This window comes from Gopherus evgoodei, chromosome 20, assembly GCF_007399415.2.
Source record: "Gopherus evgoodei ecotype Sinaloan lineage chromosome 20, rGopEvg1_v1.p, whole genome shotgun sequence".
NCBI lineage: Eukaryota > Metazoa > Chordata > Testudines > Testudinidae > Gopherus > Gopherus evgoodei.
Genome location: NC_044341.1, coordinates 18,418,333 through 18,441,839, shown reverse-complemented (window position 1 = coordinate 18,441,839; position 23,507 = coordinate 18,418,333). Strand labels below are relative to the sequence as shown.

The 23,507-nt window shown below is 48.0% G+C and overlaps 1 protein-coding gene across 1 annotated transcript in view; it reads right to left on the bottom strand.

Moving 5' to 3' along the window:
- Window positions 1-256: 256 nt before the first annotated feature.
- Window positions 257-23,507, bottom strand: part of THEMIS2 (thymocyte selection associated family member 2) — a 66,571-nt gene continuing 43,320 nt past the window's right edge. Inside the window, 6 exon segments of the mRNA XM_030538717.1 lie at window positions 257-912; window positions 2,904-3,081; window positions 3,460-3,512; window positions 3,515-4,516; window positions 16,592-17,002; window positions 18,426-18,566. Of these exon segments, the coding sequence (XP_030394577.1) occupies window positions 812-912; window positions 2,904-3,081; window positions 3,460-3,512; window positions 3,515-4,516; window positions 16,592-17,002; window positions 18,426-18,566 (1,886 nt within the window). The 3' untranslated portion in view covers window positions 257-811.

Genomic DNA, 23,507 nt, shown 5'->3' with positions numbered 1-23,507 from the left:
TGCCGGCACAGGGTGCCCGAGGCAAGCAACAGCGGGGTTCGTTGCCCAGAGTGCGTAGCGCCAATAAACACACCAGGGGGAGAAGCAAACAACCAAATTTATTTGAGCTCAAATAAGGTGCAAGGGAGAAATAACAATCCCAAATCCTGCACACCTAACACAAGCAGTTTCCTCCTTTTATATCCCAGTTGCTTTCTGAGAACTTTTTCGTGCTGACTAGCTGATCTCTCGCTCCCCTCTCCTTTCCCATCCAGCTACAGTATCTTTTCTCAATCTTTTGTCTTCCCCCTTCCTCCCCCCTCTCCGCTGCTGAGACATGTATACAGTATTCAGAAACGACCTTGAGCTCGCTTCAGCGTGTTACAGCAGAGAACTGGCTATTACAACCGAAAACTAACACTACATTTTTGCAGCTATTAGTACATTAGGTTACACGAAGTGTTTAACATGGAGGAACAATGGTTCATTGAGGCCTGAGCAGGAGGGCTTCATTGGCACTCGTGATCGTCCACCCTCCTGAGCTACCTAGATTTATGCCTAGTGACACCAACAATAGGACCACTAAAACCAGCCCTCTGCTTTAGTACATAGAGGACAGGTCTCTGAATGTGCAGGCTTGTTTGCAGCATAGGGGAGCAGTGACTGCTGGAACCCAGCTGTCTCTTCAGGTTGCACTGGTGAAGGCAGTTGGAAGCCACTTCATGGGACTCAGTGCTGCATTTGGCTTTTGCAAGTGCTCATCTCTGAGTTTAAGAACTTGGAGTGGCTCTGGCGTAGGCTGGCTTCTTGTCATGTTCTGTAGGCCGGAGTCCTAGTAGTGAAGAACAGCCTTCTGCATTTTATCGATTGTTTTTATAAGGTCATCATCAATTAGTTCATAGTCATGCTCAGAGCCATCACTGACATTCACATCTAAAAGGAAGAGGAAAGAGAATACCATGCAGGTGCTGTGACAGCATTTGGGATGCCCTGGATGACTCCATGTGCTAAGATACTAGGGAGGTACAGGCTATAGAAACCCTTTAGAGAGGCAGATTCTTGGGCTCTCTTTCTCCTTCCCTGCCAGTGTTGAGAGGCCTTGCAATGCAAGAGTAATACTTTTATCTGAATACAACACTGCAAAGGTGACTAACAGCAAAAGGCCAGGAGCAAGAGCATAAAAAGCAATGGGCAATATAGTGTGTTTGCATGTTGCTAAGAACACAGTATGTGCTGTGCTCAATTAGACCAATGACCTAACCAGACTGGTGTCTGGCTTCTGTCAGTGGCCAGTATCTGATGCTTTGAGGGGGATGACAAACAAAACAGTTCAGTGAACCTAGAGCCAATTTTAGGGTGCTGTTAGTGGGAGGGCACATCCTTTCCAGTCCCTGCAGAGATCAGTTCACATCCTCAAGCATGAGATTTGTTTTTATGATTGTAGCCTACTTCTCTTTATGTGCACTGGCATGAGGTTTACCCCTTGCTGCGTGTGCTCCCTGAGTTGAGATGGCTTGATTTCTTCTTACATTATATTAAAACTTTAAAGAATACGAAAGTTGAAAAAATCGAGCACTCGAAAGTTAGAAAGCATCAAAACTAAGGTTGCTTGCCTGGACAGCCTCAGTGAGGTGAGGGGTTGGTGGGTGGGTATGTTTCCTGTTTACACATAGTTAAGGCCAAAATTGTTATATGGTCAACTAATTTTGGGTGCCCAATTTGAGATGCCGAGGCCATGCTTTCTTAGAATACCGATATGCATTTTATAGTACTGTGTATGTTCAAACACAGATCTCACTGACTCTAGAGCCAATCAAAAATTTCCTGCTGAAAATGATGTTTTCAGAAAACCGACGATATCTTCCATGAAAAATTTAATTTTTGTCAACAAAAATGTTCTAAACAAAAATTGTAATGCAATTTCTTTTCAAATTGAATTTTAATTTTAATTTTTGAAATCATTTTTTTTGAGACCAGGTTTTTTTCCTCCTTTCTCACTCTGTTTGTTTGTTTGTTGCTGAACGTGGTAGAATGAATAAGGTCTAGAATTTTTTTTTCTCCCTTTTCTTCTCTGTAAGTTGTCAAATCTTCCCCAACTTTAGAAAAGTTACCAAGAGACAAAAGGAGGAATGAAACTGTCATTCTGTTACTTGGAAACTTTTCCAAAGTTGAAGATTTGAAACAATACAGATTGGAAAAAAGGACTGTGTGAGGAAAACTTTGGACCGCATTCATTTTATTGCACTCACTGGCAAAAAGGGGGAGAACTAACTTCTGACTACTCACATTTTTTGGTAAAACAATTTAAACATTTGAACCTTTTGAAACCGGAAGAAATTCCAAATGGCCCAGTGTTTTGAAAAGTGATTTTTCCATTTCTTGGTCAAATCTAATCTCTATGCAGGCTGATAGGAGCCAGAAAGTTGATGCTGCAGAAGCAGGGGAAACCCCCTAGTAGCAAAATTCCCAGCCCCTGCAGTGGTCAATGCTCCCAGACCCCCTCTCCAGCTCCTGGCTCCCACAGCAGGAAACAAGTAATTATTTCCCACTTGCCCTTTTAAAATTGTGTCCAACATTGCATCCCAAGCAATGGGGGCACCATTTTAAGAGAGCTATACCCATCTCCTAGAACTGGAAGGGACCTTGAAAGGTCATTGAGTCCAGCCCCCTGCCTTCACTAGCAGGACCAAGTACTGATTTTGCCTTAGATTCCTAAGTGGCCCCCTCAAGGATTGAGCTCACAACCCTGGGTTTAATAGGCCAATGCTCAAACCACTGAGTTATCCCTCCCCACCATATCACAGCCCAGTAGTTTTCCCTTAGCTTCATCAGATTAGTCCTAATAATTTTGCCACAGTGCATCATGCTGCACACTTCCTTTTCATCTTTAGTGCTACAGCCGCAAGTCTATTGGACAGTCTCACCTCTGGCCTCTTTGAAGGGTTTCTTAGGCTTGGGGGCCATCTGCGAGCCAATCTGATGTGGTGAGTACTCATTCGGGGAACTCCGGACAGCCGAGAGACTCTTTGCATTCCTAGGCTTGGGGGACGGCAGCATAGACTCCTCGGGTGTGCACTTCAACTTGGACAAAGGGGGCAGTGGCTAATGGGAAGAGGAACAAGATGGATTTTAAAAACAAAAGGCTAGCTCAGTCTGTTGAAGAAGCTGGTAGGGTGTGTGGGCTACAAGCCATAGGATAGTTGCCAAGAAAATCCAGTCCCAAATGGACACCAGAGAGCCGGGGGGCAGGATTTCGGCTAGAATTTCTGCAGGGAAGTGGGGTGATCAGCAAGGACCCCAACCTCTGCACAGGTCCCCTTCTTTCCCAGCTCCTCCTGTGTTCTGCTGCTTAGCTGAGTCCTTCTGTGATGCATCTCTCACACCCACACACACACACACACACACACACACACACACACACACACACACACACACACACACACACACACACAACACACACACACACACACACACACACACAGAGTACCTTGGTTTCTCAGTGACCTCTTTGGCTCCAGATAGCTGGGTTCCTGCTTGTCCCTGAAGTCCCTTCTTTTGGGGGGCCGTGGTGGGGGAGCCTCATTGCTAGGCAGCAGCTTTAGCAAATGATAATAAAAGGATTCTGTCAACTCTTCGACTTTTGACATGTCTGTCAGGGGTGTCTGCGATGAGGCAGGCTCCTCTGTGAAGAACAGGGCCATGTCCAGCCACTGAGGAGGGATCTGGAAGCTCACTGACGGCGCCTCACACAAGCTGGTCACTAAGAAGGTCTCGGTGATTCGCGCTTCCAGACGCAGAGCAGAGAAAGAGCCCAGGATGTCATTGGCAAGGGAAGAATCCTTGGTTGCCAGCTTGACCTCGCAGGGCAGTTGAAGCTGCTCCACTATCTCGGGGAGGCTGTATCTCCTGCTGTCGCTGACCTCTTCCACAAAGCCGCCTTCCAGGTGCAGCGGCAGCATGAGCTGCTCACTCTCCTCATCCTCGCCACTGCTTCTGCTGCACAGGAAGACGTCAATGGATTTGTGCTCTGCCTGCCTGCAGACCTGGGTCTTTGTCAGGTGCAGCACCTCCAGCCGATCCCCCATGCTGAGAGATGGCAGATCCTCCTCAGGGCTCTCACAGTCTTTAGTCACCACCACCCGCAGGCACTCACCCTTCCCCAGACTTGCTGTCAGGTCAAAGACTGTGGGGAACTCCTGGGGGCGTCTCCGAAACTTGCCCTGGTAGGTGCTGGAAAGCAGGAAGTGCCGGGAGCCCCTTCTGCCCTTGCTGGATGAGGCGAGGATTCTCCAAGCACAGGACTTGCCATGGATTTGGATCTTCTGCCCCTTCTGCAGGTGGGGAATCCAGTCATTCTTGAAGATAGGTGGGTACTCAGGACCCTCCAGGATCTCGGCCTGCAAGGGGAAGGCCCCCTCCAGCCCCAGGACCTCGCTTAGCATCAGTGGCTTGATGAAGTGGATGTGTTGAGACACCTCGGTGACATCCTCCACATCCACTTCCAGGGTGGAGGGGATTTTCACCACCTCCTTCCGCACTGCAGGGGGGAGACATGCATCAGTGACAGCCAGCAATCCCAACCCCAGCCAGTGTCACCCCATTGACCCTGGTGATGCCAGCTGGGAATCAGACCCCAGATGCTTTTGCAGCCTACAATAACCAGGGGTTATCTCCCTGCCAGGGAGACCCTGGGTCTGCAATGCTGCTCTTGTCCAGGCTGAGATGCTGGCAGGATGTACTGACCCTGGCTCCAATACTGGTTAAAACTCAGCATGACAGGTGCCATTCTGATACCCTGGGGAATGCATAGGGGACATTTGGGGCTGAAAGCATGAGCTGCTGTAGCATGAGCTAAAGTTTCTACTTGGGCTAGATCAGAATCCTGTCCTCTGTGGATTGGCACAGAGAGGTCCTGTAACACACTGATCAGTGGGAACAGAAACACAGCATATAGTTACTTGACCCCACTGGGGGCAGAGTGCATGTGTGTCTAACTACCTGGCCAATATGGACAGAGAGAAATGTGGTAGGTCAGTGGTTCTCAAACTGGGGGTTGCGACTAGGGTGACCAGATGTCCTGTTTTTATAGGGACAGTCCCCAATTTTTAGGCCTTTGTCTTACATAGGCCCCACCCCGTGTCCCGATTTTTCACATTTTGCTGACTGGTCACCCTAGTTGCGACCCCATTTTAAGGGCTTGCCAAGGCCAGCATTAGACTTGCTGGGGCCTGAGACTCAAGCTGAAGCCTGAGCCCCACTGTCCTGGGCTGAAGTTGAAGCCTGAGGGCATCAGCCCTGGGAGGTGGGGCTTGGGCTCTGTGCCCCCACACCTGGGTCACATAGTAATTTTTGTTGTCCAAAGGGGGTCATGGTGCAATGAAGTTAGGTCACTGCTATTCTAGGCAGAGGCATGTTTTATAACATTGTTCCATGGGCCCAGGTTCAACTGCTATTAGAGACCCCAATTGGCTACAATCAAATTTAAACCACAGTGTGAGAGCTGATGTGAATGGGGTCTATGGGGGCATGGCCAAGACATCCATCTGCTACAGAGATCTCCATCTGCACCACATGGGGGACTGGTCCAGCATGCAACCAGCCTAGGACTGGGGAAATATAAAGGCAGGGCTCTAGGGGGAAAGGTAGTGGTACTCTTCCAAGCTCCAACCACAAAATAGGTCCCACCCATATGAGTCACCAAAATGACTCGCCGCTCACACAAGATTGTGCAGCTGTTCCTGGGGGCTGATTCCTTGCTGAGGAAAAACCTCTCAGTGAAGCCTGCAGGTTTGCATCCTGACCCCGTTCTCCCATGCAACTGGACACCGATAGGAACAACACTGGGCCAGTGCTTCTATATCCTGGGAAATTTCCCAAAATCAGGGAATTTTTGAGTAAAATGTTTCAATTTGGAAATTGGGAATTTTCATTCAAAACCTAAATAATCCTGGGAAAAATTCATAAAAGTAAAAACTTTCCAAATCTCAAAAATCCGGGAAGTTTTCATAAAAAGAAAAATATTTGCCCTTCTTTTAAATTTCCCTCAAAATGCATTCTTCGATTGGTGAATATTTGTCACGTGATTTTCATAATCGGGCTGTGCTGCTTTCCTATTGGTGGTGCTTCAACGTACTATATCATGACAGCACAAGTGAAGTGGCAAGTGCGCACATGCACTCACAACAAAGCAACCTCAGCAACAGCTGGCTGGCGGGTAATGAGGAGATGGTTATAAAATTTATCTTCTAGGTAAGGTTTCTTCCATAATTAAATATATTGCAATACTTAACTGATTATGATTAGTTCTTGATCTGTCATTAAATCTCTAAAATTTTGTATTTCGTGCTTGCGGTTGCACAGAGAATGTGGATCAGGGCATTTGGCTATTCATAAATTTGTAACAGCACCTTCCTCCAAGCAAATATTAAATATCTTTGCCTACTGTGTTAGGTAATACATCTCTACCCAGCTCCAGGCACCAGCCGAGCAAGCTCATGCTTGGGGCAGCAGATTCTACGAGGTGGCATTATGTCCAATCCTAGGTTTGCCTATCTGGCTGCTCTGTAGGGGGCGGGGGCGCAGAGGAGGGAGTGCCCTGCTGGGAGCCAGCTGCACGCTCCATTTGCCCCAGCTGGTGCCAGGTCTGCAGCAGCCCGGCAGGCCACATCCTTCAATCCCCGCTGACCGGAGCGGCGCGGAGCCCGCCTGGCAGCGGCGCGGCTGTCGGGCCGCATGGCGATCGCCCTGCTGAGCCCTGTCGCCTCCTCTCTCTCTCCTCCCCCCCACTCCCTCCTCCCTCTCCCCTCCCCTCTGCTAGCTGAGGCACATCTGCGCGCAGGGAGTCCCCCTGCACCCTGGCTCCAACCACCCGCAGGTTTTGTTGTTTTTTTCCCCTGCTTTGCCGCTCCGGCCACGCTGCAGGGGTTTTTTTGTTGTTTTTGTTTTAACCCTGTTTTGCTGCTTCCGGCCATTTCCCCCCCCCCCATTTTTCTTTTTTGGCTTGGGCATCAAAAAAAGCCAGAGCTGGCCCTGCCTCTACCCAATATAACGCTGTCCTCGGAGCCAAAAATCTTAACACATTATAGGTGAACCGCATTATATCGAACTTGCTTTGATCCATGGAGGGGCGCAGCCCTGCCCCCCTCCCAGAGCGCTGCTTACCGCGTTATATCTGAATTCATGTTCTATCGGGTTGTGCTATATCAGGGTAGAGGTGTAATGTATAATATGTTTCCTTCTTTGATTTAAATATAAATTGAAATATACATTATACTATTATCGCATTCCATTATTTCAGAGATCTCTTTCCATTTTTTATTAATGTAAAAATGAATAAAGAGACCGGTAAGTCTGATGAAAAGAGGAAGAGGTCTGCAGGAGTAGACAAAGATACGTCCACATCGAACAAAAACAACGGGAGAGCACCCTGACAGAGTATTGAAGACTCGGGGTGAACTTTCAACAAAAGAGAAGCCATCTACTTTCAAAAAGCCTTTCAAGACTCGTGGCTTCAAGAAGGTAAATAAAAAGACTGGCTGCAGAAAGTAGAAAACAATAGTTTTTGAGCTTTTTGCAAATGTTGTGATGTAAAAATCCAGGCAGGTACTAGTGAGGTAGATAAGCACGCTAATGGTAAAAAACATAAACAGAAGTATCTAATACAGCATGAGACAATATCTAATACAAAGAAAATTGATGATATGTTTAATAAACAAGATTGTGAAATTAAAAAAGCACAAAAATTTGAAAAGTAAGTTAAAAATGCAGAGATTAGAATGGCCTATTACTTTGCTGAACACAAGGTCACTATTTAATCTGTAGAACACTTGACTGAAGTAGTTAAAAATGTTTCCCTGATTCCAAAATTGCTGAGGCTGTAACATTAAACAAACTGCTATAATTAGCAATGTTTTGGCGCAAACTGAGACTGAGGAACGTATAGAAAAATTTAAAGTTAATGAATTTAGATTATTCAGATGAATTCTTGTTTGCAAATATATCTGAACTGGCTAAAAAAGGTTTTCACATTACCACATTCAAATGCAGCATGTGAAAGAATTTTTTCCATGGTAACTGACATAAAAACTAGAAACTTTATGACAACCAAAACACCTCAATTCTAGTGTAGTTATAAGGTCAGCTTTGAAAGCAAAGCAAGAAAATGTTCTAATTTTGTAATTACTATTAAGCACTTGTATTTACAATTATAAAATATGTACAGTAAAAATGACAGTGATAAAACGCATTAAAATATTAATGATGGTAATGATGTTCCTAGTGACGACTCAGACCATGAGTCAGAAAATGGATAAAACTAAGAGATTATAATAATAAGGAAAATTATATAAAAGAGTGTTATTTGTTCTTTCTGTTTGCTTTTTATCTTATTTTATAATCATATGTTTACTTTTTATTTTTTCAATGTAACTTTGCTGTACTTATTAATACTTTTGTTTTTAAAATAGTGAAATTTGTGTAAAATACATTGTTTTCTATCATTTCAGTCATATTCCTCATGTGTTAAATATTTTATTTACTGTACAAGTAATATAAACTTAAAATTGAAAAACATGTCTATACATATAAAAATTAATAAGAATAATTTTGGATATAATATATATTATATAGTTATTAAAACACACATATTACGTTCCTCTGAGATTTTGAAATAAAAAACTGTATCTGGGAATTTTTGACCAGATTTGGGAATTTTTTAGCACTAGGATGGGAAAAGTTGGCATCACGATATAGAAGCACTGCACTGGGCCCTCACTCCACCCCGGGGGCACTGCAGTGTCCTCAGTGCTGGTGGATTTCAGCCAGGTTGGAGCCAGCTGCTAATGTCAGAAACTCTGCTCCTGTATGAATTTGAATGCTTTGATTGGCTGCCTGCCCCACTTGCCTGCCTGCTGGGGCTGAGCAACCAGTCACTCTGCTGTAGGAAGAGTTCTCTCCTCACCTTCAGCAACCTGAAGCCATTCTCCAGGGTCAGGGAGCAAGAGAAAGAGCCCAGCAGCTCAGGCTGGCTCCTATGAACCGTGGGGACAGGTGGCACACCTCTGCTCCCCCCTGGGAGGGGGAAAGGGGACACTGGAAGTCCCCCCCAGCCTGGGAGAGAGGGTGGAGAACCCCAGGAAGAGCAGAGGTGAAGCTGTGGAACAGAACTGAGAGATTAGGGGCTGGTTGAGTGAAGTGATGTGGGCTGAACTGATGGGAAGTCAGTCATAAGAACATAAGAACGGCCGTACTGGGTCAGACCAAAGGTCGATCTAGCCCAGTATCTGTCTACCGACAGTGGCCAATGCCAGGTGTCCCGGTCTTCGGGGGCAAATTTGATTTGGACATTGAGGGGTAATATTAATTGCTGGACAGATGATGGGCAAAACTGGGGTGAGAGCTCCTGCAGCAGGAGCCAAGATCCCCCAACCCAATGAATATGGGAGTGTGGGCAGCCCCACTTGTCACCCACACACTGGGCTGGGCAGGGGGAATTGGCACCCAGAAGACATACCAAAATACACAATGTAATCTTTTTTTAAAAATCTCATGAATTTTGGGTGTGACTCATGATTTTTGATCACTTGAGGTTGGCACTATTGAAACTATCCCATACTTTTGAGAGAGATTGGAGGAGCAGATAGCCTGGAACAGAGCAGTGCCATTTTGGCAGATGTTTCCAAGCCCTGTCTATAGCTGAACATTACACCTTCTATGACTTGTGGTGTGTGCACCTGGGCCATGAATTAGATGGGGGCTCATAGGTCTAATAGGAATCCCTAATTCCTATTGTGCTAGCCAGTTTTGTAAGGAGTGAGACTGTTACGGCTGCTCAGCTCAGGGCCCAGAATCAGCTGGTGCACAGCCAAGCACGGTACTGGCACTGCTCAAAAGTGTCCTATTCTCCAGAATCTGAGCTTTCAGCTTTAAGAAAAGTCTATAGCTGTCATGATTGTGAAGACAAGCTCAGAAACATGAACCATCTGTAACTAATGCAGAGCTGAGTCTGCAGAGAGCCTGAGAAAACAGCTTGGAGAGGTGTGAAAAAACCCACTCACCTCAGTGAGGGATTACCATAGGCAGGGCCGGCTTTAGGCCAATTCCACCAATTCCCCCGAATCGGGCCCCGCGCCTAAGAGGGCCCTGCGCCCAGTGGCAGGGCTGCCGGGCGGTGGGGGGGGCAAGTGATCGAGAATCCCTTCCCTGGTGAGAGGCTCCTTTTTAATTTTTACTCACCCAGCACTGCTCCGGGTCTTTGGCAGCACTTTGGCGGCAGGTCCTTCACTTGCTCCGGGTCTTCGGCAGCACTTCAGCGGCAGGTCCTTTAGCGCTGTTGAAGACCCGGAGTGAGTGAAGGACCTGCTGCCAAAAACTAGGAGCGCCGCCCGGTGAGTACAAGCTCCACATGTTTTTTTACGTGGTTTTTTTTTTTTTTAGTCATCCCTGCCGGGGCCCCATCAGAACTGTTCGAATTGGGCCCCGCACTTGCTAAAGCCGGCCCTGACCACAAGCATCCATCGATGGTCATTTAAGATGTGGAACTCATTGTCCCAAGAAGTTGCTGAGGTGAAGAATTTAACAAGATTAAAAAAGGAGTTGGATAGTTATATGGAGACCAAGAATATCCAGTTATCTCAATACTAAAAAAGAGTGTTGGAATATTAGAACAGCCTAAACATACACAGAACTGGGACATTAAATCTTGTGCTTCAGGATTTAAACCAATCTCTAACTATTAGAGACCATGTGAGACCTGGGAGGGAAGGCGCAGATTATATCACTTTGGCTGCTGTGGGATTCTTATGCCTTCCTTGGAAGCATCTGGTGCCGGCCAGCCTTGGTGGTGAGATATTGTATGTTGGTCTGATGTTGGTTCCTCAGTTGGGAGGAAAAAATTTGATCAGAAAAATGTGAATGATAATTGGAAATTGTTTAAGAACACTTTTCTACATGTCCCAAAAGCCAAAATCCCACAATTAAGGACGAAGGCTATATTGGTTAAAAAAACAACCTGGTTTAAAGGGGAAGTGAAGGCAGTTATACATAATAATAATTAATAATAATGTGAAAAATGGAAGAAAAGGGGAAGTTGTTAGTATGAATATAAATCAGAAGCTAGGAATTGTATAAATAGATAAGGGAAGCAAAGTGACACAAAGCAAAATCTATGGCCAGCAGAGATAAGGACAATAAGAATGAAGTTTTTTTAAAGCATATGAGGACAAAAAGAATGCAAACATGGTATTGGTTCATTACTAGATGGTGATGGTAGAATTATCAATAATATTGCAGAAAAATCAGAAGTAATCAATAAATATTTCTGTTCTGTATTTGGGGGAAAATAGATGATGCAGGCATATCATATGATGATAATAATAACACTCTTTCCATTACATCAGTATCTCAGGAAGGTGTTAAATAGCAGCTACTAAAGTTAGACATTTTTAAATCAGCAAGTCTGGATAACTTGTATCCAAGAATTTTAAAAGAGCTGGCTGAGGATCTTTCTGGATGATTATTGTTAATTTCAATAAGTCTTGGAGCACTGGAAAGTTTCTGAAGACTGGAAGGTGTAGTAAGAGGAGGCCCTGAGATATAAACCTTGGTATCAGAGGCCTGGTATGAGGCCTAAGGCCTGAACTAAAGTAATGGTCAAGACTTTGCTAACATAAAGCAAAGTTAAGCTGTGAGCCAGAGGCAGGCCCTGCTCACAGAAGCTGGCAAGGAAAGGGCTGATGCTGCAGAAAGAGACAAAGCTAAAAGGTACTGGATACCAGATATCAGAACATTCACATACTTGTACACTCACACAGATAACAAGGAACAGACTACCCATCCCAATGACGGGCAAAAGGATATATGATGGATAGAGTTGTTTTGTTCAAACCAACATGTACAAGGTGAGAGATGTCACCGTACTACGTAGACGGGTTGTACCTTACTACATAGAGGGGTTGCACCTCATACATCAGGAGTAATGTGTAACTTGTTTGTACCTGTGTATAAGAATGCATCCTTGGGGTGGTGTCTTTGTCCGGTCGAGGGGGCAGTGGAAAGTCCCGCCACTGACTGAGCTGAGTCCATTGACCAGGGGTACATATTCGTAGTATATCCTGTAGAGTAAAAATCTACAGGGAACTATTATTGTGCTCCGTACGGCAATAAACCTGGCCGAAGTGCCTTCGTACCTTACTAGATTCTGTGGTCATTGGGGGTTCTCTTCGAGTCTGCTGTGTCAGCTATCTTCGAAGAGCTGGGACAGCACACAGAGGGAACACATGCACGCAGCCGAGTGATATCAATATTGAAGAGAGCAGAGCACCACACCGGTAGCATCTGACAACAGAAGGAAGCTAATGTTGTGCCAATATTTAAAAAGAAAAAGGGGATGAGCTTGGTACTTATAGGTCTGTCTGGATGATCTTAATCCTGGGTAAAATAATGGAATGGCTGATATGGAACTTGATTCATAAAGAATTAAAAGAGGGTAAGATAATTAATGCCTATCAACTGGTTTATGGAAAGTAGATCCTATCAAGCTAACTTGATATACCGTATTATTTTGATGAGATTACATGTGCTGATAAAATAGACTTCTGTAAGGCATTTGACTTGGTACCGTACACTATTTTGATTTAAAAACTAGAAAAATATATAATTAACACGGCGTGCACTAAATGGACTAAAGGCTGGCTAACTGATAAGTCTCAAAATGTAATTGTAAACAGGGAATTGTCATCGAACGGTATATTTCTAGTGTGGTCCCTGGGAGACTGGTTCCTGGCCCTACTCTATTTAACATTTTTATCAGTGACCTGGTAGAAAACATAAAATCACTGACAAAGTGTGCACATGACACAAAAATTGGGGGAGTGGTAAATAATGAAGAGAACAAGTCATTGACAAGTATCAGAGGGGTAGCCGTGTTAGTCTGGATCTGTAAAAGCAGCAAAGAATCCTGTGGCACCTTATAGACTAACAGACGTTTAGGAGCATGAGCTTTCGTGGGTGAATACCCACTTTGTCAGATGCATGTAGTGGAAATTTCCAGGGGCAGGTATCAAATTTGTCATCAAATTTGTCATCAAATTTGAAATTTCCGTGTTTGTGGATCCACAACCTGGACACTCCATCATCTCGGGCATTGGCACTCTCACTGAAGGACTGTCTGGATATGTGGACTGTCTACTCAGACCCTATGGCACCAGCACTCCCAGCTATCTCCGTGACACCACTGATTTCCTGAGGAAACTACAATGCATTGGTGACCTTCCAGAAAACACCATTCTAGCCACCATGGACGTAGAGGCTCTCTACACGAACATCCCACACACAGATGGAATACAAGCTGTCAGGAACAGTATCCCTGATGATGCCACAGCACAACTGGCTGCTGAGCTCTGTGCCTTTATCCTCACACACAACTATTTCAAATTTGATGACACTATATATCTCCAGATCAGTGGCACTGCTATGGGCACCCGCATGGCCCCACAATATGCCAATATTTTTATGGCCGACCTGGAACAACTCTTCCTCAGCTCTCGTCCACTCACACCCTGTCTCTACCTACGCTACATTGATGACATCTTCATCATCTGGACCCATGGGAAGGAGACTCTGGAAAAATGCCACCACGATTTCAACAGCTTCCACCCCACCATCAACCTCAGCCTGGAGCAATCTACACAGGAGGTCCACTTCCTAGACACCACGGTGCAAATAAGTGATGGTCACATTAACATCACCATATACCAAAAACCTACTGACCGCTATGCCTACCTTCATGCCTCCAGCTTCCATCCCGAGCACATCACACGATCCATTGTCTACAGCCAAGCACTGAGGTACAACCGCATCTGCTCTAACCCCTCAGACAGAGACCAACACCTACAAAATCTCCACCAAGCATTCTCAAAACTACAATACCCGTACAAGGAAACAAGGAAACAGATCAGCAGAGCCAGAGGTGTACACAGAAGCCTCCTACTGCAAGACAAAACCAAGAAGGAAACCAACAGGACTCCACTGGCCATCACATACAGTCCCCAGCTAAAAACCCTCCAACGCATCATCAGGGATCTACAACCCATCCTGGATAATGATCCCACACTTTCACAGGCCGTGGGTGGCAGGCTAGTCCTTGCCCACAGACAACCTGCCAACCTGAAACATATTCTCACCAGTAACTGCACACCACACCATAGTAACTCTAGCTCAGGAACCAATCCATGCAACAAACCTCGATGCCAACTCTGCCCACATATCTACACCAGCGACACCATCACAGGACCTAACCAGATCAGCCACACCATCACCGGTTCATTCACCTGCATGTCCACCAATATAATATATGCCATCATATGCCAGCAATGCCCCTCTGCTATGTACATCGGCCAAACTGGACAGTCTCTACTGAAAAGGATAAATGGACACAAATCAGATATTAGGAATGGCAATATACAAAAACCTGTAGGAGAACACTTCAACCTCCCTGGCCACACTATTGCAGACCTTAAGGTGGCCATCCTGCAGCAAAAAAACTTCAGGGCCAGACTTCAAAGAGAAACTGCTGAGCTTCAGTTCATCTGCAAATTTGACATCATCAGCTCAGGATTAAACAGACTGTGAATGGCTTGCCAACTACAAAACCAGTTTCTCCTCCCTTGGTTTTCACACTTCAACTGCTAGAACAGGGCCTCATCCTCCCTGATTGAACTAACCTCGTTGTCTCTAGCTTGCTTGCTTATATATACCTGCCCCTGGAAATTTCCACTACATGCATCTGATGAAGTGGGTATTCACCCACGAAAGCTCATGCTCCTAAACGTCTGTTAGTCTATAAGGTGCCACAGGATTCTTTGCTGCTTTTACAAGTCATTGACATGTACTGATCTGGATCACTTGGTAAGCTGGGGGCAAGCAAACAATGTATGTTTTAATATGGCTAAGTATAAATGTATACATCCAGGAACAAAGAACGTAAGCCACACAAACAAGCAGAGAAAGGTGTAACACAGCAATGGCTGGAAGTTGAAGCCTGACAAATTCAGAGTGGAAATAAGGTGTAAATTTTTACCAGAGAGAGCAATTTGCCATTGGAACAATTTACCAAGGGTCATGGTAGATTCTACATCACTGAGAATTTTAAAAACAGGATTGGAATTTTTTAAAAAGCTCTGCTCTGAGGATTATTTGGGGGCAGGTTTCTGGCCTTTGTTATACAGGAGGTCACACTAGGTTGGATGGGATGGGAACTGAGTTACTGCAGAGAATTCCTTTTTGGGTGCTGGCTGGTGAGTCTTGCCCACATGCTCAGGGTTTAGCTGATCACCATATTTGGGGTCGGGAAGGAATTTTCCTCCAGGGCGGATTGGCAGGGGCCTGGAGGTTTTTCGCCTTCCCCTGCAGCGTGGAGCATGGGTCGCTTGCTGGTGGATTCTCTGCAGCTTGAGGTCTTCAAACCAATTTTGAGGATTTCAATAAATCAGTCCTGGGTTAGGGGTTGTTATAAAAGTGGACGGGTAGGGTTCTGTGGCCTGCCTTGTGCAGGAGGTCAGACTAGATGATCATACTGGTCCCTTCTGACCTAAGAGTCTATGAGTCTATGAGGTGATCACGTGGTCCCTTCTGGCCTCGGAATGTGGGAATCTATGAATCCAGGCTGGCAGTTCCTAGTTCCCAAGTAAATATCAGCATTGTTACCATTCCATTGCTCATGTGAAAAAGGAGAGTGCGGGGTGGGGCAGATTTGTACAGTTCACTGTGACTGCTCAGTTTGATGCCTTACATGGGTGGCACTTGGGAGATGCCATGACTTATCCCGCACCCCCAGAAAAGAAGGAGCTGAGCCCAAGGAGCCCCATCAAGGTAAGCCAGGGGCAAGAAGCCCAGGGGAATCCAGGGGCAACACCATCATATTTTGAAGATCTGCACAATTTACTGTGAGCAGCAGCATCCCATTTTGGTTACTCACATAGGTGCTTGGAAAAGTACTGCCATCTTTGTTATCCAGTCTGGCCCACTAGCTTAAATTATCTGATGTGGATTATTTGGGTTCTTAATAGCTTCAGTTAATGATTTAAATTAATGCCTCAGTTCACTGAAAGTAAAGTTCTTCCCCAATAAAGTCACACAGAAACAGCAACACACACATTGAGGTGGGCATACACTAGGGGGACCATCATTGTTGAATGGAAATAAGGAAAAGCCATGACTTTAAGGGACATTAAGGGACATTTTAGGGAAACACCATTTCCCTTCGCATAGCATGGATTGTTCTCTCAAGTGTACAATTCAATTATCGTAAGCTTCAACTTAAAGTTTAAAATGTACTAATGATCTGTTTTAGTACATTTCAGTACATTTTACAATAAGGTTGCCTTAAGGGACAAATCAATGAAAGTGGTTGCCTTAAGGGACAAATCAATGAAATAAGGGGCTGCCCCTTAAAATAAGGGATGGGTGGTCACCCTAGCACACACAGAGACTCCAGGACACACCTCCCCGACAAACTGACCCAGAGGCATGGAGCCATACACACACCACTCCATCCAGCGCTCTCTCTCACATACACACACACACCCCCAGCAGCCCTGGCTGCATCCGTACTCACTGTGCATTATCGCCTCCACTTCGTACACAGGGCAGAGGAGCAGTGAGTGTCTGCCGAGTGCAGAGCATTTCAGGCGCTGGCCCCTCAGGGCTTCCGACTGCAGCACCTGGCTCAGCGTGTAGCTCTGATGCCTGGTGCACTCATAGAATTGGCCCTGGAGGGAGACGGGGAGGCAGAGCAAATGCTGCCCGTCCTGCCCCGTGGTTGTGCAGTTGGCAAACTCCTGGCCCTCATGCCTGGCCATCGAAAGCAGGGAAATGGGCTGGCCCTTGGGAATGACCCACCCATCCATGGTCAAGTCAACTGCTGAGGTGAAGGAGAAGGGCATGTCCTGGAGCCCTGCTGGCCTGGTCCTGGTAAGCTTCTTCAGGCTCGTGTATGACAGCTTGTCTCGGCTGGGCTGGAAATGCCCTGCAGGAGGGCCAGAGGAAGCTCCCCATTAGTGAGGCAGGTAGAGTTACTGCGACTGGGATGATCCTGAGGCCATAACACTGGAAAGTTGGCCATGTGCACTGGAACCCAGGCAGGCCTTCCAGGACAGCTATCTCAACAAAGGGACGGTCCTGCCTGGGAAAACCTGGCCAGGCAACCCTGAACCAGGGACCCCAGGAATGAGGAGCCTCAATGGAGCCTTGTCTATACACAAGCCTGTGCCATGCACAGATCCCAGCAGCGCCTGCATAAGGGGCTGCCCCACCCCACCACCCACCCCACAATGGCAGTAGGGCTGGGGATTAGCCACACCTGCCTCAGCAAATGCGGCCAGAGTGGGGGTGTGGCCTGGAGGTGATAGGCATGTGTGTATGTGGCTGGGTGTGTGTGTGTGGCCTGCATGTGGTGGCCAGGGTGTGTGTGTGGCTGGGGCATGTGTGTGGGGCTAGGGTTGCCAGATATCTGGTTTTTGACTGGGACACCTGGTCGAAAAGGGAACCTGGTGGCTGCTGACCGGGCCATTGAAAGTCCAGTCGGCGGTGCAGGGGGCTGAGGCAGGCTCCCTACCCGGCTCTGCATAGCTCCTGGAAGCAGCTGCCATGTCTCTGTGGCCCTTAGGTGCAGGGAGGCCAGGGAGGCTCCGTGCACTGCCCCCACCCCGAGCACTGGCACCTATGCACCAGGGTCCCTTTCGACTGGACACCTGGCAACCCTAGACAAGCGTGTTCAGTTTTCTGCAATCAGAAAGTTGGCAACCGTAGCAGGGCCTGTTTGTGGTGGGCAGGCTCTGTTTGGTTATAGGTGGCTGGGGAGTGTGGTGGGGGTGAAGCCTACATGTCATGGTAGGGTGATTCTATGGCCTATATATATATTGGTGATGTGGGGATGGCGACTGTATGTGTGTGTTTATGGCTGGGATGAGGATGGCCGGTAGGTAATGGCAGGAGTGGGGGGGTATGTGAGGAGGCTGGGGTGTGTGTGTGTGTGTGTGTGTATGTTTGGATATGTGTGTGTATGTGTGCGTGTGTGTGTAAGAATGGCTGGAGGTAGTGTTCGGGATGTTTATGTGTGAGGGAGCTGGTGGATGAGCCTGGAGGCAGTGTGTTAGGGGAGAGGGGAGGGCTGATGTGTGTGTGTGTGTATGGCTGTGGTGTGGATGGCCTGGAGATAGTGGGGATTGTGTGTATGTGTGTAGGGGGGAGGCTGGGAGTGCAGATGGTCTGGAGGCAGTGATATGTGTGTGTGTATGGCTGGGGTGTGGATGGCCTAGAGGTAGTGGTGGGGGTGTGTATATGAGGGGGTGGTGGATGGGTGTATGTGGAGGAGGATGGGGTGTGTCTGTGTGTGGTGGGCGGGTGCCTATCTGCAGTAGGCTGGGTGGGCATGGGGTGTCCCAGTTTACCTTTGAAGTTCAGAGGCAGCTCTGTTGCTAGCCCGGTCTCTGGATCCCTGCAGGTGACCTTCTGCAGGCAAAGGCCAGTAATTTTCATCAGATCCCCTGTTGATAAGCAGCATTCTCTGCCGCTCACCTCATACACCGACCCTGCAGGGGAACATGGGGGAGGTTTACGGGTGTTTCTGCGATTGCAGTCAGTCAGCCATCGCTGACAGCGCTGCAATCACTCAGCCTGTCTCGGGGGTGGAACCTCACTGTCACCCAGCAAGGCCCTCGCTCCCCAGTGTTGGTGTCACTAAGCATAACCCTACGTAACTCGGGAGGGTGGAAGGCCACAAGAGTATGGAGCCTTCCTGGTTTTAGGCCTCAGCAGACAAGAGTCCCTCCATGTTTGAACTTTAATCAACCTAAAAGGCCAGGTGTAACAGCCGTTATCAGTTGCAACAGTTCTAACTGGTCTAAAGCAGAAATAATGAGGCCTGTGCACCTTTAGCAGAAGGACAAGATAACTTGCAGAAGGAAAACTTACTAACGAGTTGCCGTGGCCAAGATTACTTAATGCACCTGCGCTTACGTAATTGCTACAGGGGGAGGAAGGAGGAGGAGGGAGGGGAAACGGGATTGCTAGTCAGTGAGAAAAGTTCTCATGGATATAAAGGAACAGACTGCTTGTTTTAGGTGTGCTTGATCTGAGTCAATCTCCCTGCACCGCTTTGAGATCTCAAATAAACTTAGTTTGCTTCTCCACCCTGGTGTGTTTATTGGCGCGGCACACCAGGCGACGGACCCCCCCCCCGCTGTTGCTTGGCCTCAGGCAGTTATCTGCCGGCAACACCAGGAAGCACCACACCTTGGAGAAGGGCCCTAGTCGGACAGAAAGGATGGAAGGATGGCCCACTCCTGCTCTGCCACAGGCAGCCTGCGATTCGAGACCCTGGGCAAGGCAGTGCAGCCCATAGCCTCCAAAGTGCTTAGGTGCCTAACTCCTATTGATTTCAGTGGGAGTCGGGTGACTAGTTACCTCTGGGGTTCTGGACCTTAGTCTCTCTGGGCCTCAGCTCCCCATCAGTACAGTGGGGTAAGAGCTCTGTTGCACCCCCATAAGGACAAACACAATAAAGACCGTGATGTTCTCAGGTATGACAGTGCTGGGCCCGCATCAGTTCCCACCCTAGACAGTCAGAGCCTGTTGGCTAACAAGCTGTTACCAGTGGAGGACAGCCACCAGGCTGATCAGGAGGGGAGCGGCTGTGCAGGCTTGTGAAGTCCAGGCCAGCAAGCATGCTCCTTGGTGGGACAGGGGACCCCTCCATCCAGCACCAGGACTGAGGAGGCCTGGGAAGGAGGGTGTTGTGCAGAACAAGGGCCAGAAGGTCTCCCTGTGGGCAGTGACTGTGCTCTCATGAGCCTTTCCCCTCCGGAAAGAGGGACGTTCACATTAACGGGCGACACTGGGGCCGTGGCTGTGAGCACGGTAGCTGGGGGCTGAGGCAGCGCTTCCTGAGCCAGAGAAATGGTGAGCTGGGAGAATGCCTTCCAGAGACTGCCTCACCCAAGGGCGGGGTCATTGCAGACAGCAAGGCCATGGGAGCGCCATGCCCAGGCCTTCTGTGGCTCAGGGCTTGAGGGGCCCCACTGCAAATGATCCCGGCTCCCGGGACCTGAGTACTAACTTGACCTGACCTAGACACCAGCAAGTCAGGGCCGGCGCTTCCATTTAGGTGGCCTAGGCAATTGCCTAGGGAGCCAGGATTACTGGTGGGCGGCATTTTGCCGGAGGGGGCGGCAGACGGCTCTGACGGAGCTGCCACAGTCGTGCCTGCGGAGGGTCGGCTGCTCCCGCTGCTCTGGTGGACCTCCTGCAGGCACCACTGCGGCAGCTCCACCGGAGCCGCGGACCAGCGGACCCTCCGCAGGCACGACTGCGGCAGCTCCACCGGAGCCGCGGGACCAGGGCGCGGGGTGGCGAAATTGCTGTGCGCCTAGGGCGCTAAAACCCCTAGTGCCGGTCCTGCAGCAACTGTAACAAAAGTCTTGTCCTGAGGGGGGAGATACAACTCCCAGGCTTCCAGGATGGAGCCACCTGTTGTACCTGCTGGAGACAGGGGTGGGGAGCCAGTCACACCTGCTGAAGATGGGGGTAGGGGAAGCAGTCACACCTGCTGGAGGTGGGAAGGCAGCCATTGTACCTGCTGGAGGTGCAGGAGAGGAAGGGGCGAAAGTGGCTGAATTGTGGAGGCTCCTGGGGGGCACCTCTTGTTACCCTGCAAGGTGAAGGCAGGGGGGAGCACAGCCCGGAGGAGAGTGCTGGAGAGGCCAACAGGCTGGTGGTGTGAAGGGGCTAGCACCTGGCCACCATGGCAAGGCTCCCTCTTGCTAGAGGCTGGGGCTAAAAAGGCGACTCACAGTTCTGGGTACCTCAAGAATTGCCACATTCTGCCCTCCCCCAGAGCTGCAGGCTGCCTGGCCAGGTGTTCTCTCACATGTGCAGTGAACTGAAGCACATGGCCTAATGGCTATTTTAAAGCTTATGGGAAGCTGCTGACTAATTTTTCACACACTAATTCATTTCCAGTCCTCATTCAGTGCCACAGAGATTAGCCACCCCCACTGCGAGCCAAGAGTTCTGCTTTTGCTGAGCCCTGCGTGGGAGTGATCCAGCAGAAAGGGTCTCAGCATGAAGGCTAGTAACAGGCTGTCAGAGCACCGCATCCATCCCCTGGGACAATGCTCTCTGGATCATTCTCCACACGCTGGCTCGAGCCAGGCCCCAAGTCTGTCCCAATGGCACGGGGGACAGGAGATCAGTGCCTCCTGGTCCAGAGCAGCTTGTGGGGCTGCTTCCATCTGAGGCTCGAAGTGGTTCCTCATTCCTAGTGTCTTATTCAGAGGCCAAAATGTTGTAAAAGTTCATCAGCATAAGATTACATAAATGTCACCAAAAGTGATTGGATTGTATAACTGGTTACGTTATTAATTAATGCGTTATTAATTACTTACTGTCCAAATAAGGAACTGGCCCTTGATTGACTGACTGAGTGACAAATAACTCTGGGTCACCCCAGGAGCCATGGCCCTGTGAACACCAGAAGGAGCTGGACTTTGCCCCTCCTTGTCCCAAAGCATTTTTCTCTGGCCTGTGCCATGAGCGCCTCACCTCCGAAAACATACCTATGTATATAGGCGGTGGGTATTGTAGGCAGGGGAAGGCTGTGCCTCCCCAAACAGCCTGGGATGGCACTGCCCACCCTCCACCCCCAGATCTCCTCCTGCCTGCCATTCCCTTCTGTGGCTGAGAGGCTGGAGCAGGCAGGCTGGTGCCACAGTGTGCCCAAGACCCTGGGGCTGAGGCCACGCCATGCTGCCCATCTTCCTGGCGCTGGGGTCATGCTGCCTGCCCAGTGCTCTGGCCGCCCAGTGCTGGGGCTGGGGACAGGTAGGGGGTGGTGGTGGCCATATGGGGGCTGTGTGCTCTGGGCTCCAGTGGGGGAGGAGGGGCAGAGGAAGCTGGGCCTCGGGCAGAAGGAGAGGGGTCAGGAGCTAGCCTCCCCCAAGGGCGTGCTCACCTGCCACCCATGCTTACATGCGCACAGTTGTAATTAGCAAATTATACTTAAGTAAGGAACTGGGGGTTCAACCCCCATAAGTGACAAAATTATCAGTTAAAAACTACTTTTCATCATATAATTGGATTTGCCGCTAACCAATTTTTTCACAAGAAGTGTCTGTTTTCTGCAGAAAAATTCAACTTGTCCAAAAAGCTAACCCCTGAAAAGAGACATTCGTCTCCCAGTGTGATGCTGTGACAAACAGGACTAATGTGATCCTTGGATGCATAAACAACGGAGACATGAGTAGGAGCAGATTGCTTATTTTACCTCTGTATACTGCATTTGTGAACCCAATACTGAAATGCTGCACACAATTCTGGGGTTCACATTTCTAAAAAGATGCAGAAAAATTGGAGAAGGTGTAGACAAGAGCCACAAAAATGATTCAAGGTAGGGTGACGAGGCATCCCGGTTTTAAAGAGACAGTCCCATATTTAAGCCCTCCTGCAGCTGTCCCAACTTTTTCTTAAAAACAGACAAATTGTCCCGTATTTTCTGTCTCCCTCCACTCAGTACTGGCGGGTCCTGCTGCTGGCTGGATCCCTGCTCACCAGCTGTCTGCTCACCAGCAGTGAGTGGGGAGTGGGGGTCCAGTGGCTGACAATGGGGTGGGCATGCAAGGCTATTGAAGGGGTGAAGATGCAGTGCGCAGGGCTGTCCACTCTTTGTGTGGCTTGGCTCACAGACACAACACTCAGCAGGATGCATGTTTTTAAAGTTGTTACATAATTAAACACAGGGTGATAAATGTAGCCATTTCCCCCAATTCTTAATTTATCTAAAAAGAAAACAGGGTTCCTATTGATTTCTTAATTTGTAACTATCTGTATAATTTCTCTGCAACAGTTTGGGACAGATTGTTGGAATACTGGCTTTGGGGACAAATTGTTGGAATACTGGGTTTGAGTTATTTGTTTAGTGTATGATTACTTAGAATGAAAATGCAAAATAGAAATGTGGGTATGATATTTGGCAGAGTTTTGCTCAGTATTAAACTTCAGCTCTGGGAGTAGCAGACCCTTATCTCTCCATGACAGGATAATGGTCACATGTGACTTGAGGTGACCTGAGAACTATTTTGTAATTTACAGTCAATCAAAACATAGTTCCTTATTTAAGTGCTATTTGTTCCCTTCCTCCATGGACCCTGTGACTCCCCTCAACTTGCTTCCTCCATGGTCCTTGTGACACCTCACCCTACCGCTCTCTTTCTTCACAGACCTTGTGAAATGCCCCCAACCCACTTCCCTTGGGACCCTGCCATGCACCTTGGGTACCTGCTACTGTCCCCTTACTCTATGGACCTTGTGACCCACCACACATATACCCTTTTTCCACAGACCCTGTGACACCTCCCCATAGTGCTGTTAATATTAACTTTATGATTTTTTTATATTAAACGTCCATGATTCTTTTACATGCTAACCAAAATCCTTTTTATGTTGTCTATCTATATATATTTTAGTTTCGTGTACCT